Genomic DNA, 15,009 nt, shown 5'->3' with positions numbered 1-15,009 from the left:
GTTGAACGGTAGCTGGTGTCATCCCAGAAAAATATTTAATAATAATTAAAAGAATTTCCCACAAGCAATAATCAAATTGATTGATTGATTAATAATCAAATAGTAAAAAAGATAAAGAGTGCATTGCTTAGGAAGATGGAGAGGTGAGTCATCATAGCAAGAATGAACTAATGAATTGCATTTACGAGCCAAAGTAGAAATAAGAAACATCTGTAGCTCAGATTTCTGGTTCTGTTATATATTAATGGATTGGTGAGAGTAAGAAGGTAAGGTAAGAATAAGAGAAGAAACAATGGTGCTGCATAATTCTGCTCTGAAACTACATACTGTTTTAATAACAACAGTGATTTTGTAAATGTGTTTTTTAGGTACAGATTTAATTTACACTAGACAACCCATGACCCGTTGGGTCATCGTTTCAGAGATATTTCCTTACCTAAACAGAGAAACCGAATGATCAGGGGCAAAAAAGCAGTGGGAATGTGACTTGTGACTTGCTGCCGGCTTCCCCATTGACTTGGCTTGTGGAAAGTTGGCAGGGAGTGTCAGAAATCTTCCTTCCTTTCTTCCTCCCTCCCTCCCCACATAAAATATAGGCTTCCACATTGGCCTTCCCCTCATGACCCTCAGGAGAGCCCCGGTGAAGCCGGTTCTCCTCCTCCTCCTTAGCTGACCAGCAGAACTCCCCACCACTTTGCTGGGGGGAGGTGGAACAAAGGGAGCCATGGACCACGAGGAAAACTGCACTCCCACTCCTCATTCTGCCATGTCCCCAAGGGTCTCCTCCCTTAAGGGAGGAAGAGGGTTCACCCGTCGACCACCAGTGCCCCCCAGCCAGCCCTGGCTCGCTAGCAGGCATCCAAGTTGCTGCCTCATGCTTCCCTCAATGTCCACAATCATTAAGAAATGTCAGGTTTCTGCCTCATTTCCAAAGCAGCCAATCGCCACTCCCCCGTCAGGCCTTGCTGGTTTGTGTAATTTGTTATGTACTATATATCATGTTTGCGAAGGCACTTTTTCCCCTGGAATTTGTAATGTTATATTAAATGGATATGTTGAATATTGCAAGGAAAATTGCTTTTATCATAAATGTTTATGATAAAATGATAGATTACTTGCAATCTACTAAAGTAAATGGTTAACTGGATACTTCCTTATAAGGAAGGTAGAGCAGAAAGTTAAGAAAACTTGGAGAGAGGCGTGTGAGGAGAGAAGCAGTTGACAAAGTAAAAGGAGAGAAAGAAAAATACTGAAATAAAAGAGATACTGGTGGCTCTGATGAAAAAGTAAACTGCCATTCTGTAAATAAGCATGGAGTTCTGTGGCTCTAAAAAAAAATAATAGTAATTTCTCATACAGTGTAATTGTTAAATAGTTTTAACTGTTTATGATCAAATGGTTCTCAGACAGAATATAATACAGTAAGATAATGCACATCCTCTTGCTTACATATTATGCTATCAGGAAAAGAGCTGCTATGAGAAGATAGCATCAATATAAAAACTCTTTATCATTTTTGGGTGATAGCAGTGAGATCCTAAATTATGTTTATTTATATCCTACTAAAATTCTCATGTCTGTAACCTTCAATTGGATGAAACGGTACATCATAGGCAACTGTTTTTGAACCAAGGTACCTCAAATGGGCTAATTTACAGAATGCATACAAAATCCATTAATCCCATGGGATTGAAATTTGGGAAATTTGTGGCTGCTTCAGCACTGCTGTGCTGCCACCCCGCTGCAATCAGCCCAGGGCATGTAATCGTAAAAGGCTTCATTGGGGCACTCCTAAGGGTTGTGAGGGGAGGGCAAATGGTACAAGCCTATATTATATGTGGAAAGGGAGGGAGGGAGGATCTCTGACACTCCTTCCAACTTCCTACAAGCAAAATCAATGGGGAAGCTGGCAGCAAGTCATTAGTCACTCCTACTCCAACTCCTTTTTTGCCCACGGTCATTTCTATTTCTCTGTTTAGGTAAGGCAATGGCTCTGAAATGACCCAACAGGTCACAGGTTGTCTAGTTCCCATATACAGTGGTACCTCTACTTATGAACGCCCCTACTTACAAAATTTTCGAGATACGATCAGCTCCGGCCCCAAAAATTTACCTCTACTTACAAACTCACCTCGACTTACGAGCCATTTTCCGCCTGTTCCACGTGGTCTGCGACCATTTTTCTGCCCGTGCCACGTGGTCTACGGCCATTTTTCCGCCCGTGCCACGTGGTCCACGGCCATTTCCTGCCCGTTCCACGTGGTCCGCGGCCATTTTTCCGCCCATTCCATGTGGTCCGCGGCCATTTTCCGCCCGTTCCATGTGGTCCGCAGCCGTTTTTCCACCCCTGACACATGGTCTGTGGCCATTTTTTCCGCCCCTGACGCGTGGTCCGCAGACGCCGGAATGGATTAACGGTAATTACATTGAACCTTATGGGAAAATTTACTTCGACTTGCGACCAACTTGACTTGCGATCAGAGTCACGGAACGGATTAAGCTCGTAAGTAGAGGTACCACTGTAAATCTATCCTACTTTAGGCCAAATTACCCAGTTTGCCATCCTTTTTCTGATTATTACAACCCCCCTGAAGTCTTATTTAAGTAAAGATATATATTTGTATTCTTCTCTTCCCAAAATGGCTATATAGAGGACTAGAAACTTGAGATTTAGGATAAACGGGATAAAGAGAATCTGGGAACTATACAAAGCAAAAAAGATTCCAAGGTCTGTACTAAAAATGATGGGACAAACAAAATATATAGTCTTTGAGAGTTTAGTGGTTGGTATTGATTTTTTTTTTTTTTTTAAATCATTCCATAGCACTCAAAACATGAATGTTTCAGTATGCTAAAGCAGATTGTTTATAGATAGTCTTTCCAGTGCCTTTCTATTTATACATTAAGTGTTCTAGGGCTATGGGTAATAAGTGCATAAATAATTGGACTACGAAGTGGATGTATCAAAGAGAAACTTGTGTTTGTTATCTTCTTTTTCTTCTGCATGTTAACTTAAAACTGCTTAGTTTGCAGAACACCATCTCTGACCAGCGCTCGTTTTCTTTTTGCTTCTGTGCTGTTTTTCACTGAAGAACATGAAGCCTGTGTGGAATGCAGTTTAAATTATTTTTGTATATTGTGTGCAGTATACTGGGAATATTGTCTAGCAGTAAAGGTTATTACATTACATAAAAAAGTGAAGGGTATCAGTCAGTGGGGGTGTGCATTTTTTCAGCCTCACCAAGAAGCCTGAAACAAGGTCTCCGTTAATGAGTGGCAAAAGTATTCTGCTCATACATGGTCCAAAACATTTTTTCCAAATCATTTCCAAAGTATGCATAAGGGGAAATTAGAGAAATGAATTTGGAAATACAGTAAAATATACAATTGGTACATTTGTTTAATGTAAGTCAGATAGAAAGTTACTTACAGTTCCCTGTTATTGGGGTTACTTTTTAAGCCATTGTTTCTACTATAATTATATATAGCTGAAGCCTGGCCTCCTCTTTCTGAGGCATTTAATAATTATTTTTGTGATAGAAAGGGGAATGTATGGAATGTTTGCCTCAGTGAATATTAGATAACATATTTTTTCTATTTGATCTGTGCATGTTGTGGAAAATATATGTGTTACCAGACAGGACAGGCATAAATTAAACTCCTTGGTAAACATTTAAAATATATCAGAATTATGGTTTTAATTTTCTCAGAGTTTTAGAAAACATTATTTTAAAGAAATGAATATGTAAATAAGGCTAACGTCTTAAAATTTAGCATTCTTTAAATTTAGCATTTAGCATGGTAAGAAATTGAATTAGTAAAATCTAACATTCATTATCCCATGTGTATTCAAAATAGGATATGGATTTTAAATCATAGCATCCAGTGGGAATCTGGCCAACTCAAGCCATGGCACAGTTTGCCCAATTGGTTCCCAGTATTATGGATTTATTTCTTACATTTAAAATTGCAGCTCTAAGATACAGTGTTCAAATTGCTGTTCAGTCATTCAGTCACTTCCTGCTTTTCATGATCCAGCGGGCATCATTTCATCAGGATTCTCTGCCAATAACAGCTTCTTTGAGTTCTTGTAAACTCATGCTTGTGTCGTCAGGGGATAGTACCTAGCCACTTTGTCTTTTGTCAGCCTCTTTTTAAATTGCCTTTGATTATTTCAGGCATCGGGAACTTCTCCAGTGGCTCTTGCCTTCAAATCATGCATCCAAAGTATTTAAGCTTTAGTTTTATTATCAGAGCTTCCAGGGAGTAGTCTGGCTTTACTTCATATATTACTGAATGATTTGTTGTTTTGTGGTCCAAGGTATTCTTAACAATATAGCAAATTTATATAAATAAATAATTTTCTACAACACTACGAATCAAAGAAATCTATTTTTCCTTCATTTAGACAATCCACGTTTTATGGTCATATGTTACAGTGGAAAAACCATAGCCTTGACAATATATATTTTTATTGTCAGTATGATGTCTCTGTGCTTTAATATTTGTAAGTACTTGTTATAGTAAAAGATATATTAATTACTGTACCCTCATTCTTTTTTAATATAATGTTTATTAAAGAATTTTTTTACAAAGTTAAAAGTAAACATGAAAAAATATATTAAAGAAAGGTAAGAAAGATTAAAAATGTTGAAAACAATAGAAAGCAAGGTAAAAGAGGAACAAAATTACTTAAACAACTTCCAGTCTTCTTTACAGCAGTTATAGACATACTTAATACCATTTCCCCCCTTAAAATTACATAATGTAGTTCCCTTTTCCTCATATAGAGCCCTTTTTAATTGGTAAATCCAGAAATCACCAGTTCATTTTTATCCATGTTCAGCAAAGTCTAGGAAGGGTTTCCAGTCTTTTATAAAACTACTTTTTGTTCCGTCTCAAACAAGTCATTTAGGCATTTCTGCAAGCTCTACCATCTTCACAGTCCATTCTTCTGTTACAGGTATTTTTGTATTCTTCCATCTTTGTGCATATAATAATCTTTACACCCTTATCCTTGTGAATTTTTGAACTTAGGAAAATAAAGTTGTTACTGCTTCAAGAATTGGATTGGAGCAGTTGCCGGTAAGTGCAAAATCGTGCTCGCCCGAAAAGGGCGCGAAGCAACGGAAACCCCGCCTCCTGCGCTCACCAGCTGGGCTCTGCTCTAGGAAGGAGGCTCTGGCAAACCACTTCCGAAACAATTGCCTTGAAAACTGCAAGGACTTGTCCAAGCAGTCACTGCAGGGTCAGTAATGACTGAGTGCAGACAAAAAAAAAAACCACTAACCTTTGTTGTTGTTTTTGATTTTGAGCAGCAGACTGGCTTTGCACTCTCATCTTTCATCTTCAGCAAGGAAAATTCCTTAAATCTTCCTCATGTCCAGCCATAAGAATAGTATCATCATTATACTTGAGGTAAATAATGTTTCTCTGAGCAATTTTAGTTCCAATTTCTATTTCTTCCAGTCTGCCATTTCTCTACATTCTGCCTTTTTTTTTTTTTTTTGGTGCCTTCGAGTCAGTGTTGACTCTTGGCAACTGCCTAGACAAATCCCTGCAGTTTTCTTGGCAAGATTTTGGAGTGCCACTTCCTTCTTCCTAGGGCTGAGAGAGAATGACAGGCCCAAGGTAATCCAGCTGGTTTTGTGCCTCAGGAGGGACTGGAACTCATGGCCTCCTGGTTTCTAGCCTGATGCCTTAACCACTACATCTGGCTCCCTCTACATAGCAGGTAAATAAGATAACAGTGTACAATGTGATTGGATGCCCCCACTTCTTCTGATGCTGACTTGTACATCTGGCAGTTCTTATTCCATGTATTGTTAAAGTCTAGATTGGAAATCTTGATCATTATCTTGACCAGCATGAGGGATAAGTGCAGTTGTTCAGTAGTTTGAGCATTCTTCAGCACTGTCTTTTTTTTGGTATTGAAATAAGAATTGCTCTTTGCCAGGCCCCTAACCACTGCTTTCCATACCTGCTAACTAATTATAATTAGTGCTGTAACTGTATCATCTTGAAAAATTTTAGAGTTTGGCTGGTGTTTATATATATTATACACACAGAGACACACACATTTAAAAAGAAAGATTAAAAAAATACAAATATAAAGTAAGGAAGAAAAAAGAAAAAGGAAGAAATCAAAGAGAAAGCTAAAAGTGCAAGAAAAAGAAAAATAGAAAAGAAAGAAAAAAGATACAAAGAAGTGGCTTCCAATATTCTTCACAGCAGTTAACCTCTTTCTCTAAAGTTACATCATGATTCTCTTCTTTCTATAATCTATCCTGTCTAATCATCAAAGCCATAAATCACAAATTCATTTTTTTCATTTTTACCCAAAAAGTCTATAAGGGGTTTCTAGTCCTGGCTGGGGTTTTTAACCACTTCTGTAGCTTTGTTGTCAGCTGTAATTTCGAGAGCTCACTTAACTTTTCAGCGATCAAACATTTTTAATCTTTAAAACTTCTTTTTAACTTTTTTTCCCATTAGATTCTTGCCTTTGTCTTTTATCAACTTCATCTTTGCCTAAACGTTTGTCTTGAATTCTGTAAGTTTCCTAAATAAATCTCTTTTCCTTCCATTTTATTGTTATCTTCAGTTTCTTTGCAGTACATATTTAGATGTAACTCCTTGTCTCTTAATCTTCTCCAGAACTCAGCTTTTAGTTTAGATTCCTCTGTCTCTGTTGTCTTTTGTTTCCTGCTGTATCAGCAGCCAGCCATTTCACCTTCTGCTGCTCTTTGCATTTTGGGATATTTTTGTTTGCTTCATCTTAATGATGTCATGAACTTTAACTTTAATCCCAAATTCCTCTGCTACTCTGGTTATCCAACCTAATCTATTAAATCTGTTATTTGCAGAAACTACATAATATGGAGTACTGCTAAGGTTGTACCTTGTTGGTTTGTAATTTTGTTTTCCTTGGTGTAAGTTGTAATTTTGCAAAATGGAGTTTGTGAACTGGGCTTCAGTCAGCATCAGGTCTTATTTTTGCTGATTGAAAAGAACACCTTGTTTGGAGAGTATATAGTCAGTTTGATTTTGGTGTTGTCAGTCTGGTGATGTCCACATGTAGTTTTCATTTAGATTTTGGAAGAAGATATTTGCCATAAAGAAAGTCTGAATTTTCTTGGCAGAACTCTTATTAGTTTGTTTCCTGCTTTCCAAGGCCAACTTTTCTATTATTCAACATACACAACTGTACTTTCAAGTTAAGCATTTCAGTCTCCTGTAATTTATATGTTGTTGGGTTTTTTTGGGCAGGGGCGATATTTTGTTAAAAAAGTGTTACAAGTTGCACAGAATGTTCAATTTCTGTTTTCTCTGCTTCTGTGACTGCAGAACAGACTTGGTTCATCATAATATTGATTGACCTAACTTTGACACTTTCTTGTTAATAATGATGGTTACTCCATATTTTAAAATGATTTTCTTCTCTGTAGTAAAATATCTGAGCTCCTCTGGAATGATACAAAACTCATTCCAATCTGTTTCAGTTTACTTATTCATGTAATAATCAGTGTTTAATCTTGACATTTCTGCTGTGATAACATAAAGTTTCCTTGGTTGATGGTTATGACGTTCCATGCACCAATGATATACATACATTTGTACCTGAACTTTCCTTTTTGCTCTGGACACATCAGCAACTGGACATCCTTTTGACTTTAATCCAGCCACATCATTAACACCAGTGCTCTTCAAACATGTAGCTCTTTGGATGTCTTCCAATATGGGGGTCTCATCTTCCAGTATCATGCTTACATTGCCGTAGTTGTGAATGTCCATTTCTTATCAGAAACCTGGAGTTGGCTTGCTATTTCTTTTTTCAGTGAATCATATTTAGTCTGATTCCTTATCTGTGATCTGCCTTTCATGGTTGACCCTTTGGGAATGTATATTCTCAGTTATATAGCTCATAGTGTCATTGAGATCTGAAAGCCTGTTCACCAGTAGAAGGCAGAATTGCAGATAAAGTTTTACTAAAGTTGGTACTCCCTAAACTGTCTGCAAAAATAGTATGGGTACCCCAAATTACCTCCTTAAGGACATCATTATTGAAAAAGCCCTTTCATTATGTGAGAGAAATTTGATAATGGTCTCTAGTGGAGATCACAGTGTCCTAATAGGAAAATATGAGAAGGGACACTTCTTCAAGTTACATGACTGCAATCTATTTAGGGTTTATAGAGTAATACTACTTCGAATTAGACCTTGAAAAATGTCCTGGCCACCAGTGCATATAGCAAAGCACTGATATATGATTGTATCAGATAATACAGTTGGCTGTGCTTTGAACTAATTGAAGTTCTGTATCATTTTCAAAGGAAGCCCCACATGCAATATATTGTAATAATCCAGCTGGGAAATTACTGGAGCATGAAAAACTATTGCAAGGATACCTCTGTGCAGTTATGGTTGTAGCAGATATAGTAGCCTGAGCCCCTAAAGCACATTCCAAGCCAAAGTGGCCCCTTGGATTTCCAGTGACAGTGATAGATCCAGGAGTACTGTAGGCGGTATGCTAATCATTTAGGTGCAGAGCAGCTTCCAGTAACTGGCATCTAACTGGGAATGAATCCAAGCAATTTTGTCTGACAAAATCTTCTGTGTGACCCTTTAGGTGTACCTCTGAATCTCCTCTACCCAAGAGGGCTCTAAAATTGACTATTTTAGAGTCAACATAATTTAACTCAGAAGATCACACAGGCACACATCACACGGTGTATTTGCCTTTAAGCCTCAGTTGATTAGTCCTCAACCAGTTTATTAACCTTTTCAGGCACTGCTAAAAAATAAACTGCCAGTATTAAAGGTATCTGCAAGATCTGACACTATCATCAAAATGATGAAAGCAGCATTGTGTTATTGCATACAAGCTCTCCTCCTTTCATAATGTGTACAGTATCACAACACATGTACAAAAGGGGTGGAGCTTATGGTATAATTCTGCTTTCATTATTTGCCATGCCCCCCAGTCCCCTCTGTAGACACCTCTAGCTAAAAATAAGATACATTGTTGAGATCTTGTTTAGTATCGTCTTCATATGGGGGACCCTTCAATTCACACATCTGGATAAGGTCTAATATTTTTGTGCAGATATTTAAAAAGCAGAAGGTAATAATGTTAGTAATGCCACAGCATAACAGCCAAGGGTGAGGAATAATCCCGCAGTACTACTTTTTGGAATCAATCATCCAAGTAGGAGCAGAATCACTAATATAGTCCTCCCACATTCTGACTTAAAAGGATGTCATTATCAAAAGCCATGGGAGGTTGTATTCCCCCATCTTTTGGCATAGGTTATTCAAGAGGATGACCAAGTCATTTTCTGTTTCAAAGCCAACCTCAAACTGGATTGAAATGGATCTAGAAAATAGTTTCATCTAAGCATGTCTGCCATTAATGTGAAATTCTTTCCTGTTCCTTTCTCCTTGTAATCTATATTGTGTCCACTTCATCTGTTGTAAATGGCAAAATTGAAGAAGGAACAGAAGGATTACGTAGGGGTCCTGGCAGGAAATTATGTTCATGCTTGTGTATTGTTTGTACAACAGCTTAATTCAGTGTAGTCACTTTTACATTCATTGGTATGTAGTTTGTAAAGGCAACTGTTTAAAGTTTGCATTTTAAGAACCTGAGAATAAGAATGATTCATGTTAATGCACACAGGTGGTTTCTACAATGCTCTCTAGGTCTGAGTAGCTTTGGTTTTTAACCATGCAGACTTGTAGCAGGACACAGAGTTTCCTCTACTAGGCGAAGACAAGGCAAGTAGGTCAGGGAGTTTTGCAGCAACATGATGAATAGATGTACAGATGAAAGATAGGACAATTTCGGGACAAACTTACAGCTCTCTGCTTTCTATAATGCCAAAAATAAAGATGAAAGGGAAAGAATGAAATAACTGGTGGTAGTATGAAGGATAGAAAGTAGGACATTCTATCCTAAGTAGCCAGGACACAAAGTATAAGTGCCTTAGGGCCTTATACAGACAGCTCCTGAAATTACCTATCAAAAGGTATCGCTCAGCTGTTTTTCTCCCTCCCTTAACCTTTTGTTTGTTTGTGTGTACATGTGTGTGTGGTAAGAAAAAGGGTAAGAAGAAGCAGCAGAAAAATATGGAACAATTACAAATAAAAGGCAGCCTTTTTCAAATCTTGGCAACTGCATAATTGAATGAGGCAGAATTTACAAAGAAGTATGGTTTCTGTTTGGCTTTGTTTAGTACGAAGCTATGTTTGTATAACTGTGATCAACATAATGCAACTTTCCTCATTAGCTAACTGTTTTGTAATTATTCTTTTTAAAGTTCTTTTAAATCTGATATATTTTGGACTTACTGGAATGGTGAAATATGTCTTGTTTGTAATAAATGGTGCCAGAGCTCGTAGAATCTATATTTTTCCAAGCCATCATCTTTTTTGTCCTGTATACTGTTGTGATAGATTGCTTATGTCTGTATGATTGTGAAATTCTTCCATTAAATATAATGGTTGATGAAATTTGCTTTTGTGGTCAGAGGTTTTCTATGTTTAATATAAATGGAAATCTTCTGCACAGAAATTGGGATTTGACACATGAACATCCTATACATTAATTGTACTTATCCATCATTTCAGCAAATAAAATTCAGGCGGAATCAAACTTTTATAAAGCTGTCTAAACCTAATATTTCCTACTTACCTCTCAAATGCTGTTAAAGGAAATTTTAATTTTGTAAACTGAATTTTAAAGTATAGTCTAAATCCCAAGCAAATTAATGTTGAACAGAAGTAAGAAAAAAACATAATAATTGGTTAATGCTGATGATCTTATTCCAAGCTACAAGAGATTTTTTATTTATATTAACTGTAGTTCATGTTTTGTTTATATGAAATACACCACAGAACTATTCGCTAGAGTACTTGTCTTCTAAATTTATACATGAGTAATTTCTACATAACTGAGTTTATATTTAACTCGTGTTAAGCTAATTTTGTATTTAAACACTTTTTTTTTTAATGCAGGCCCAGAATGTTCTTCATCAGGATGGTTATCGGGTACTGATTCTTTGTGGCAAGCCACAGCAGGTCCACCCAGCCGTCAAAGTATCCATATCAGAAGACACAGCATAGCTTCTGACAGTGGGGACACAGGCATTGGAACTTCCTGTTCTGATAGTGTGGAAGGTCAGTAGATATGCTTAAACCAAAGGACATCTTATAGAAAATCAAGAGAAGTGTTGCTTGAATAATTGAAAAGCTGAGAAAGATACAGATAATTAACGTGACCTGTTAAAAGAATAAGAGATTGGAATACGATCTTAAGGATGATTTACTTAGGAATTAAAAGCCATTCTGTTTTTGTTTTGTTTATTTTTTTTAATTTGAGTGTAACTGTAGGATTGTATCCATCCTTTTTGTTTTCGTTCTGTTTAAAAAAAGTAAATATAAAAATCTTAATTTGAGAAAAAAAATGTAGATAGTTACAGTAGAATGCACATGCTTTATCAGTTTTTTACATGTTTTACTAATTAAAGAAGCAGGAGGGAAAAAATAAGTAGGATTTTTTTTTCCTAGTGTCACCTTTAAAATAATCTAAGGAAATGTCTCAGTTTAATATTTGTAAGTTTTCTGCAAAACATAATGTAGTATATCATGACTAACAATTTTAATGGTGTAAATTTATAAAAGTGCTGCTGAAAATATTTTATAGTTATAGGAATAATTAAAATCAAATTAATTAACAGAGTTAGTAAATAAAGAGGCAAACAAATGCCTTGTGAATGGTATAAAATGCATTTGATTTAGTCAAAGCATATGAATTCTTGTGTCCATATACAAAGGAATAGAAAGGAGGCAAAGACTCTTAATATATTTATAACATGTTACATGTTCAACTTAATGAAGTTTCAGGAGAAAAAAGGTGATACGTTTTATAAAACTCCTATTAACAAATTGAGAATGGTAAACTTTATATGAATATTCCTTATTGTTGGCATGGCCACCTGGAAAACAGTGAAGACAGAATTGTTGCAAAAAGGCCTTCGATGGCTGATGTTCATCTCGATAGAGAGGTTTCATGAATTTTTAGCTATGGCTATTTTGAGTTGTTACTGGAAGAATGCTTTTTCTTCTGCTCTCCCCCACCTTGTATAAGCATGTTTTATTGTTTTATATTGTTCTATCATATATTGTTTTAATGTATGTATCATTTTGTCATATATTTTATTGCTTTTATTATAAACTGCCTTAAGATATTTTGGCATTGTAAACTATATATAAATGTTGCATGCAGCATGGGCATGATGGTAACTTATTCTATACCTGCTCTGTCTTAATACTCTCTGTGGTTTACGGAAGAATTGAGAGACGTGAAGTGGGTTAAGAGGTGCCTGGAGTGCCACTGGAAGTCAACAAAAAATGAACTCCACTGAATACAGGTTAAAGCCACTATTAAGGCCCACCTTGTGGCACTGCCAATACTTCTCCACCCTTTTTTTTGTCTATGGATAGGCACCTAGTGGCCCTCTTTAGGGTAACCAGAGCCCTCTTGGGTAGAGGAGATTCAGAGGTACACCTAAAGGGTCACACAGAAGATTTTGTCAGACAAAATTGCTTGGATTCATTCCCAGTTAGATGCCAGCCTTGATACAGATCCTGTGGAGATGCAGTTTAGCCATGTTATCTGGGTGGAGTTTGAATCTATTGGACCTGAGGAAGTGGACAGGATCCTTATGACTGTGAGCTCAGCCACCTGCTTATTAGAACCATGCCTCTCCTGGGTGTCAAAGGCTTCCTGGGAGGTGATGTGTGGTTGGGTTTTGGCAGTGGTAAATTCTTCTTTGAGAGAGGGGGTGGTTTTTTCTGCCCCTTAAAGGGGCATTGGTCCACCCCCTCCTAAAGAAGCCATTGCTAGACCCAACCATACTGGGCAATTTTCATCCAGGATCCAACCTTCCCTTTTTAGGTAAGGTTGTTGAGAAGGTGGTCACACAGCAACTTCAGAGGATCTTAGATGAAAGATTATGTTGACCCCTTTCAGTTGGGGTTCAGGCCTAGGTATAGGACTCACACAGCATTGGTTGTGCTTTTAGATGATCTCTGGTGGGAGCAGGATGCGGGTAGTGCATCCATCCTTGCTCTACTTGTCCTTGGCGGTTTTTGATACTGTCAATCATGGTATCATTCTGGATCGGCTTCAGGGGTTGGGGATGGGCAGCACTGTATTGTGCTTATTCTCCTTCCTTTGCAGACAATTCCAGTTGATGTTAATTGGGAGCAAGAGGTCCTGCCCTCAGCCCCTGCATTTTGGGGTACCTCAGTGTTTGGTACTTTTCCGTTCCTGTTTAACCTCCTCAGGAAGCCACTGGGTGAAGTCATCCATAGTGATGGGGTGAGGTATCATTGGTATGCTGATGATACCCAGTTGTCTATCTTTGCCCCTGCTAAAGTAAGTGATGCTGTTGACTTTCTGTCTTGGTGCCTGGAGGCTGTGGGTCTCAGCCCTTTGAGGTAGTCCAGACAGGAAACCATGAGTACTAATACTACCTTTATTGTAAGGTTGCAGTAACAGAATCTTGCAAGACTGAAAGCACTTCCCCCTTCCACTACCTTTACTTTCCAGAGAAGTAGGGAGGGTCCCTTCTGTGACACTTTCTCTATCCTCATTCCTCTTTTGGACTCATATTTCTCTTATCAGGCCGTTGTCTAGGCTGTGGCTCTTCCTCCTGTCTCTCAAGGTTAGAGAATACTGAAAAATATTAAGACTGCTGATATAGATGGTATAATTTGAAAAGTAATTAAACTGTAGGTGTGATTTGCTTATGAAGAGGCTTGCAAAATATTTAATGTATATGTGAAGACTACATCTGTGTATTATGATTGCAAAAATGTCATTGTACTCATGTACAGAGGGAAAGGTAGCATGAGTAATGCAAAAACTACAGGGGATTAGTTTGATCAATGTGCCTTGGAAGGTGTTTGGCCATATTCTTACTGAAATGATACAAGAGGTGAGCAAAATTTGGGAAGCATAGTGCAGATTTATCCAGCAGGCAGTGTACAGATCAAACTTTGCTCTTCAGTAAATTACCAAGAAATAGATGAATGTGAAGAAGTACATTTGTTGATGTAGAGAAAACGTATGATAAAGCAAATAGGATTGAACTATTGAAAGTTTTGCATGAATATGGTATTGAAGGCTGGTTGCTAAATGCAATAAGAGGGATGTATGATGGAAATAAAGCATGCATGAGAATAAATAAACTGTTTAATTAAACTTTAGCACTGAGTTGGGAATATGACAAGTACATTCGATATCCTGTTGGCTATTAATATATTAATATATGTTGGTTAGGGATATGAATGTGTGCTTTAGTTTGCAGATCAAACTGTATTGCTGGCTGGGAATCTGTAAGATTTTCAGCAAACTTTATATAGACTGTATGTTGCAACAAGAAGTACGGAAACTAATTAAATGAAATATAAATAAATTTATATTATTATGTGTTAATATATCAAAACCAGTGTAGCAGTGTTTGATGGGAAAAATATGAAGTTATACACAAATTATGAAAGCAAATATAGGTAGTCCTTGTTTAGCAACTGCCTTGTTTAGTCGTTCAGTTACAGCAGTGATAAAAAAAATAACTTTACAAGCAATCCTCTCATTTATGACCTTTGCAGGTCTGTAAAGCAAAGGAAAGCTGAAGTAAGATCATAAGCGTAGTCGTGGTTTCACTTAGCAGCTGCTTCGCTTAACAACTGAATTGCTGGGCCCAATTGTGGTTGCTAAACAAGGACTACCTGTAGATGAATTTTGATACCTTTATAGAAGGTTTATTAAGGATGGAAGAATGAGAGAGAAATTTTAAGACATGCAAATGCTGGTAGGAAAGTAGTGATTAGTACCTAGTCTGTTGTGAAGAATGAATATCTGTCAAAAGAAGCAAAAATGGCTGTTTAAAAACAAGCTTCTGTCCATTTTGATATATGGAAAGAGGAGTTGATACATAAAAGCCA

General features: G+C 37.2%; 1 protein-coding gene across 2 annotated transcripts in view; it reads left to right on the top strand.

The window, feature by feature from the left end:
- Nucleotides 1–15,009, top strand: part of CEP85L (centrosomal protein 85L) — a 113,695-nt gene that overhangs the window by 14,644 nt on the left and 84,042 nt on the right. For both annotated transcript variants that reach the window (XM_007427756.4, XM_007427755.4), the window contains exon 2: nt 11,014–11,175. In XM_007427756.4, coding sequence (XP_007427818.1) covers nt 11,014–11,175 — 162 coding nt within the window. The remainder of the gene's footprint in view (nt 1–11,013; nt 11,176–15,009) is intronic.

This window comes from Python bivittatus, unplaced genomic scaffold, assembly GCF_059951505.1.
Source record: "Python bivittatus isolate LINGU-HERP-01145 unplaced genomic scaffold, Pbiv_v1 ctg000020_np1212, whole genome shotgun sequence".
Lineage (NCBI taxonomy): Eukaryota > Metazoa > Chordata > Lepidosauria > Squamata > Pythonidae > Python > Python bivittatus.
Note: the sequence above shows the minus strand (reverse complement) of the source record. Positions and strands in the feature narration are given on the sequence as shown.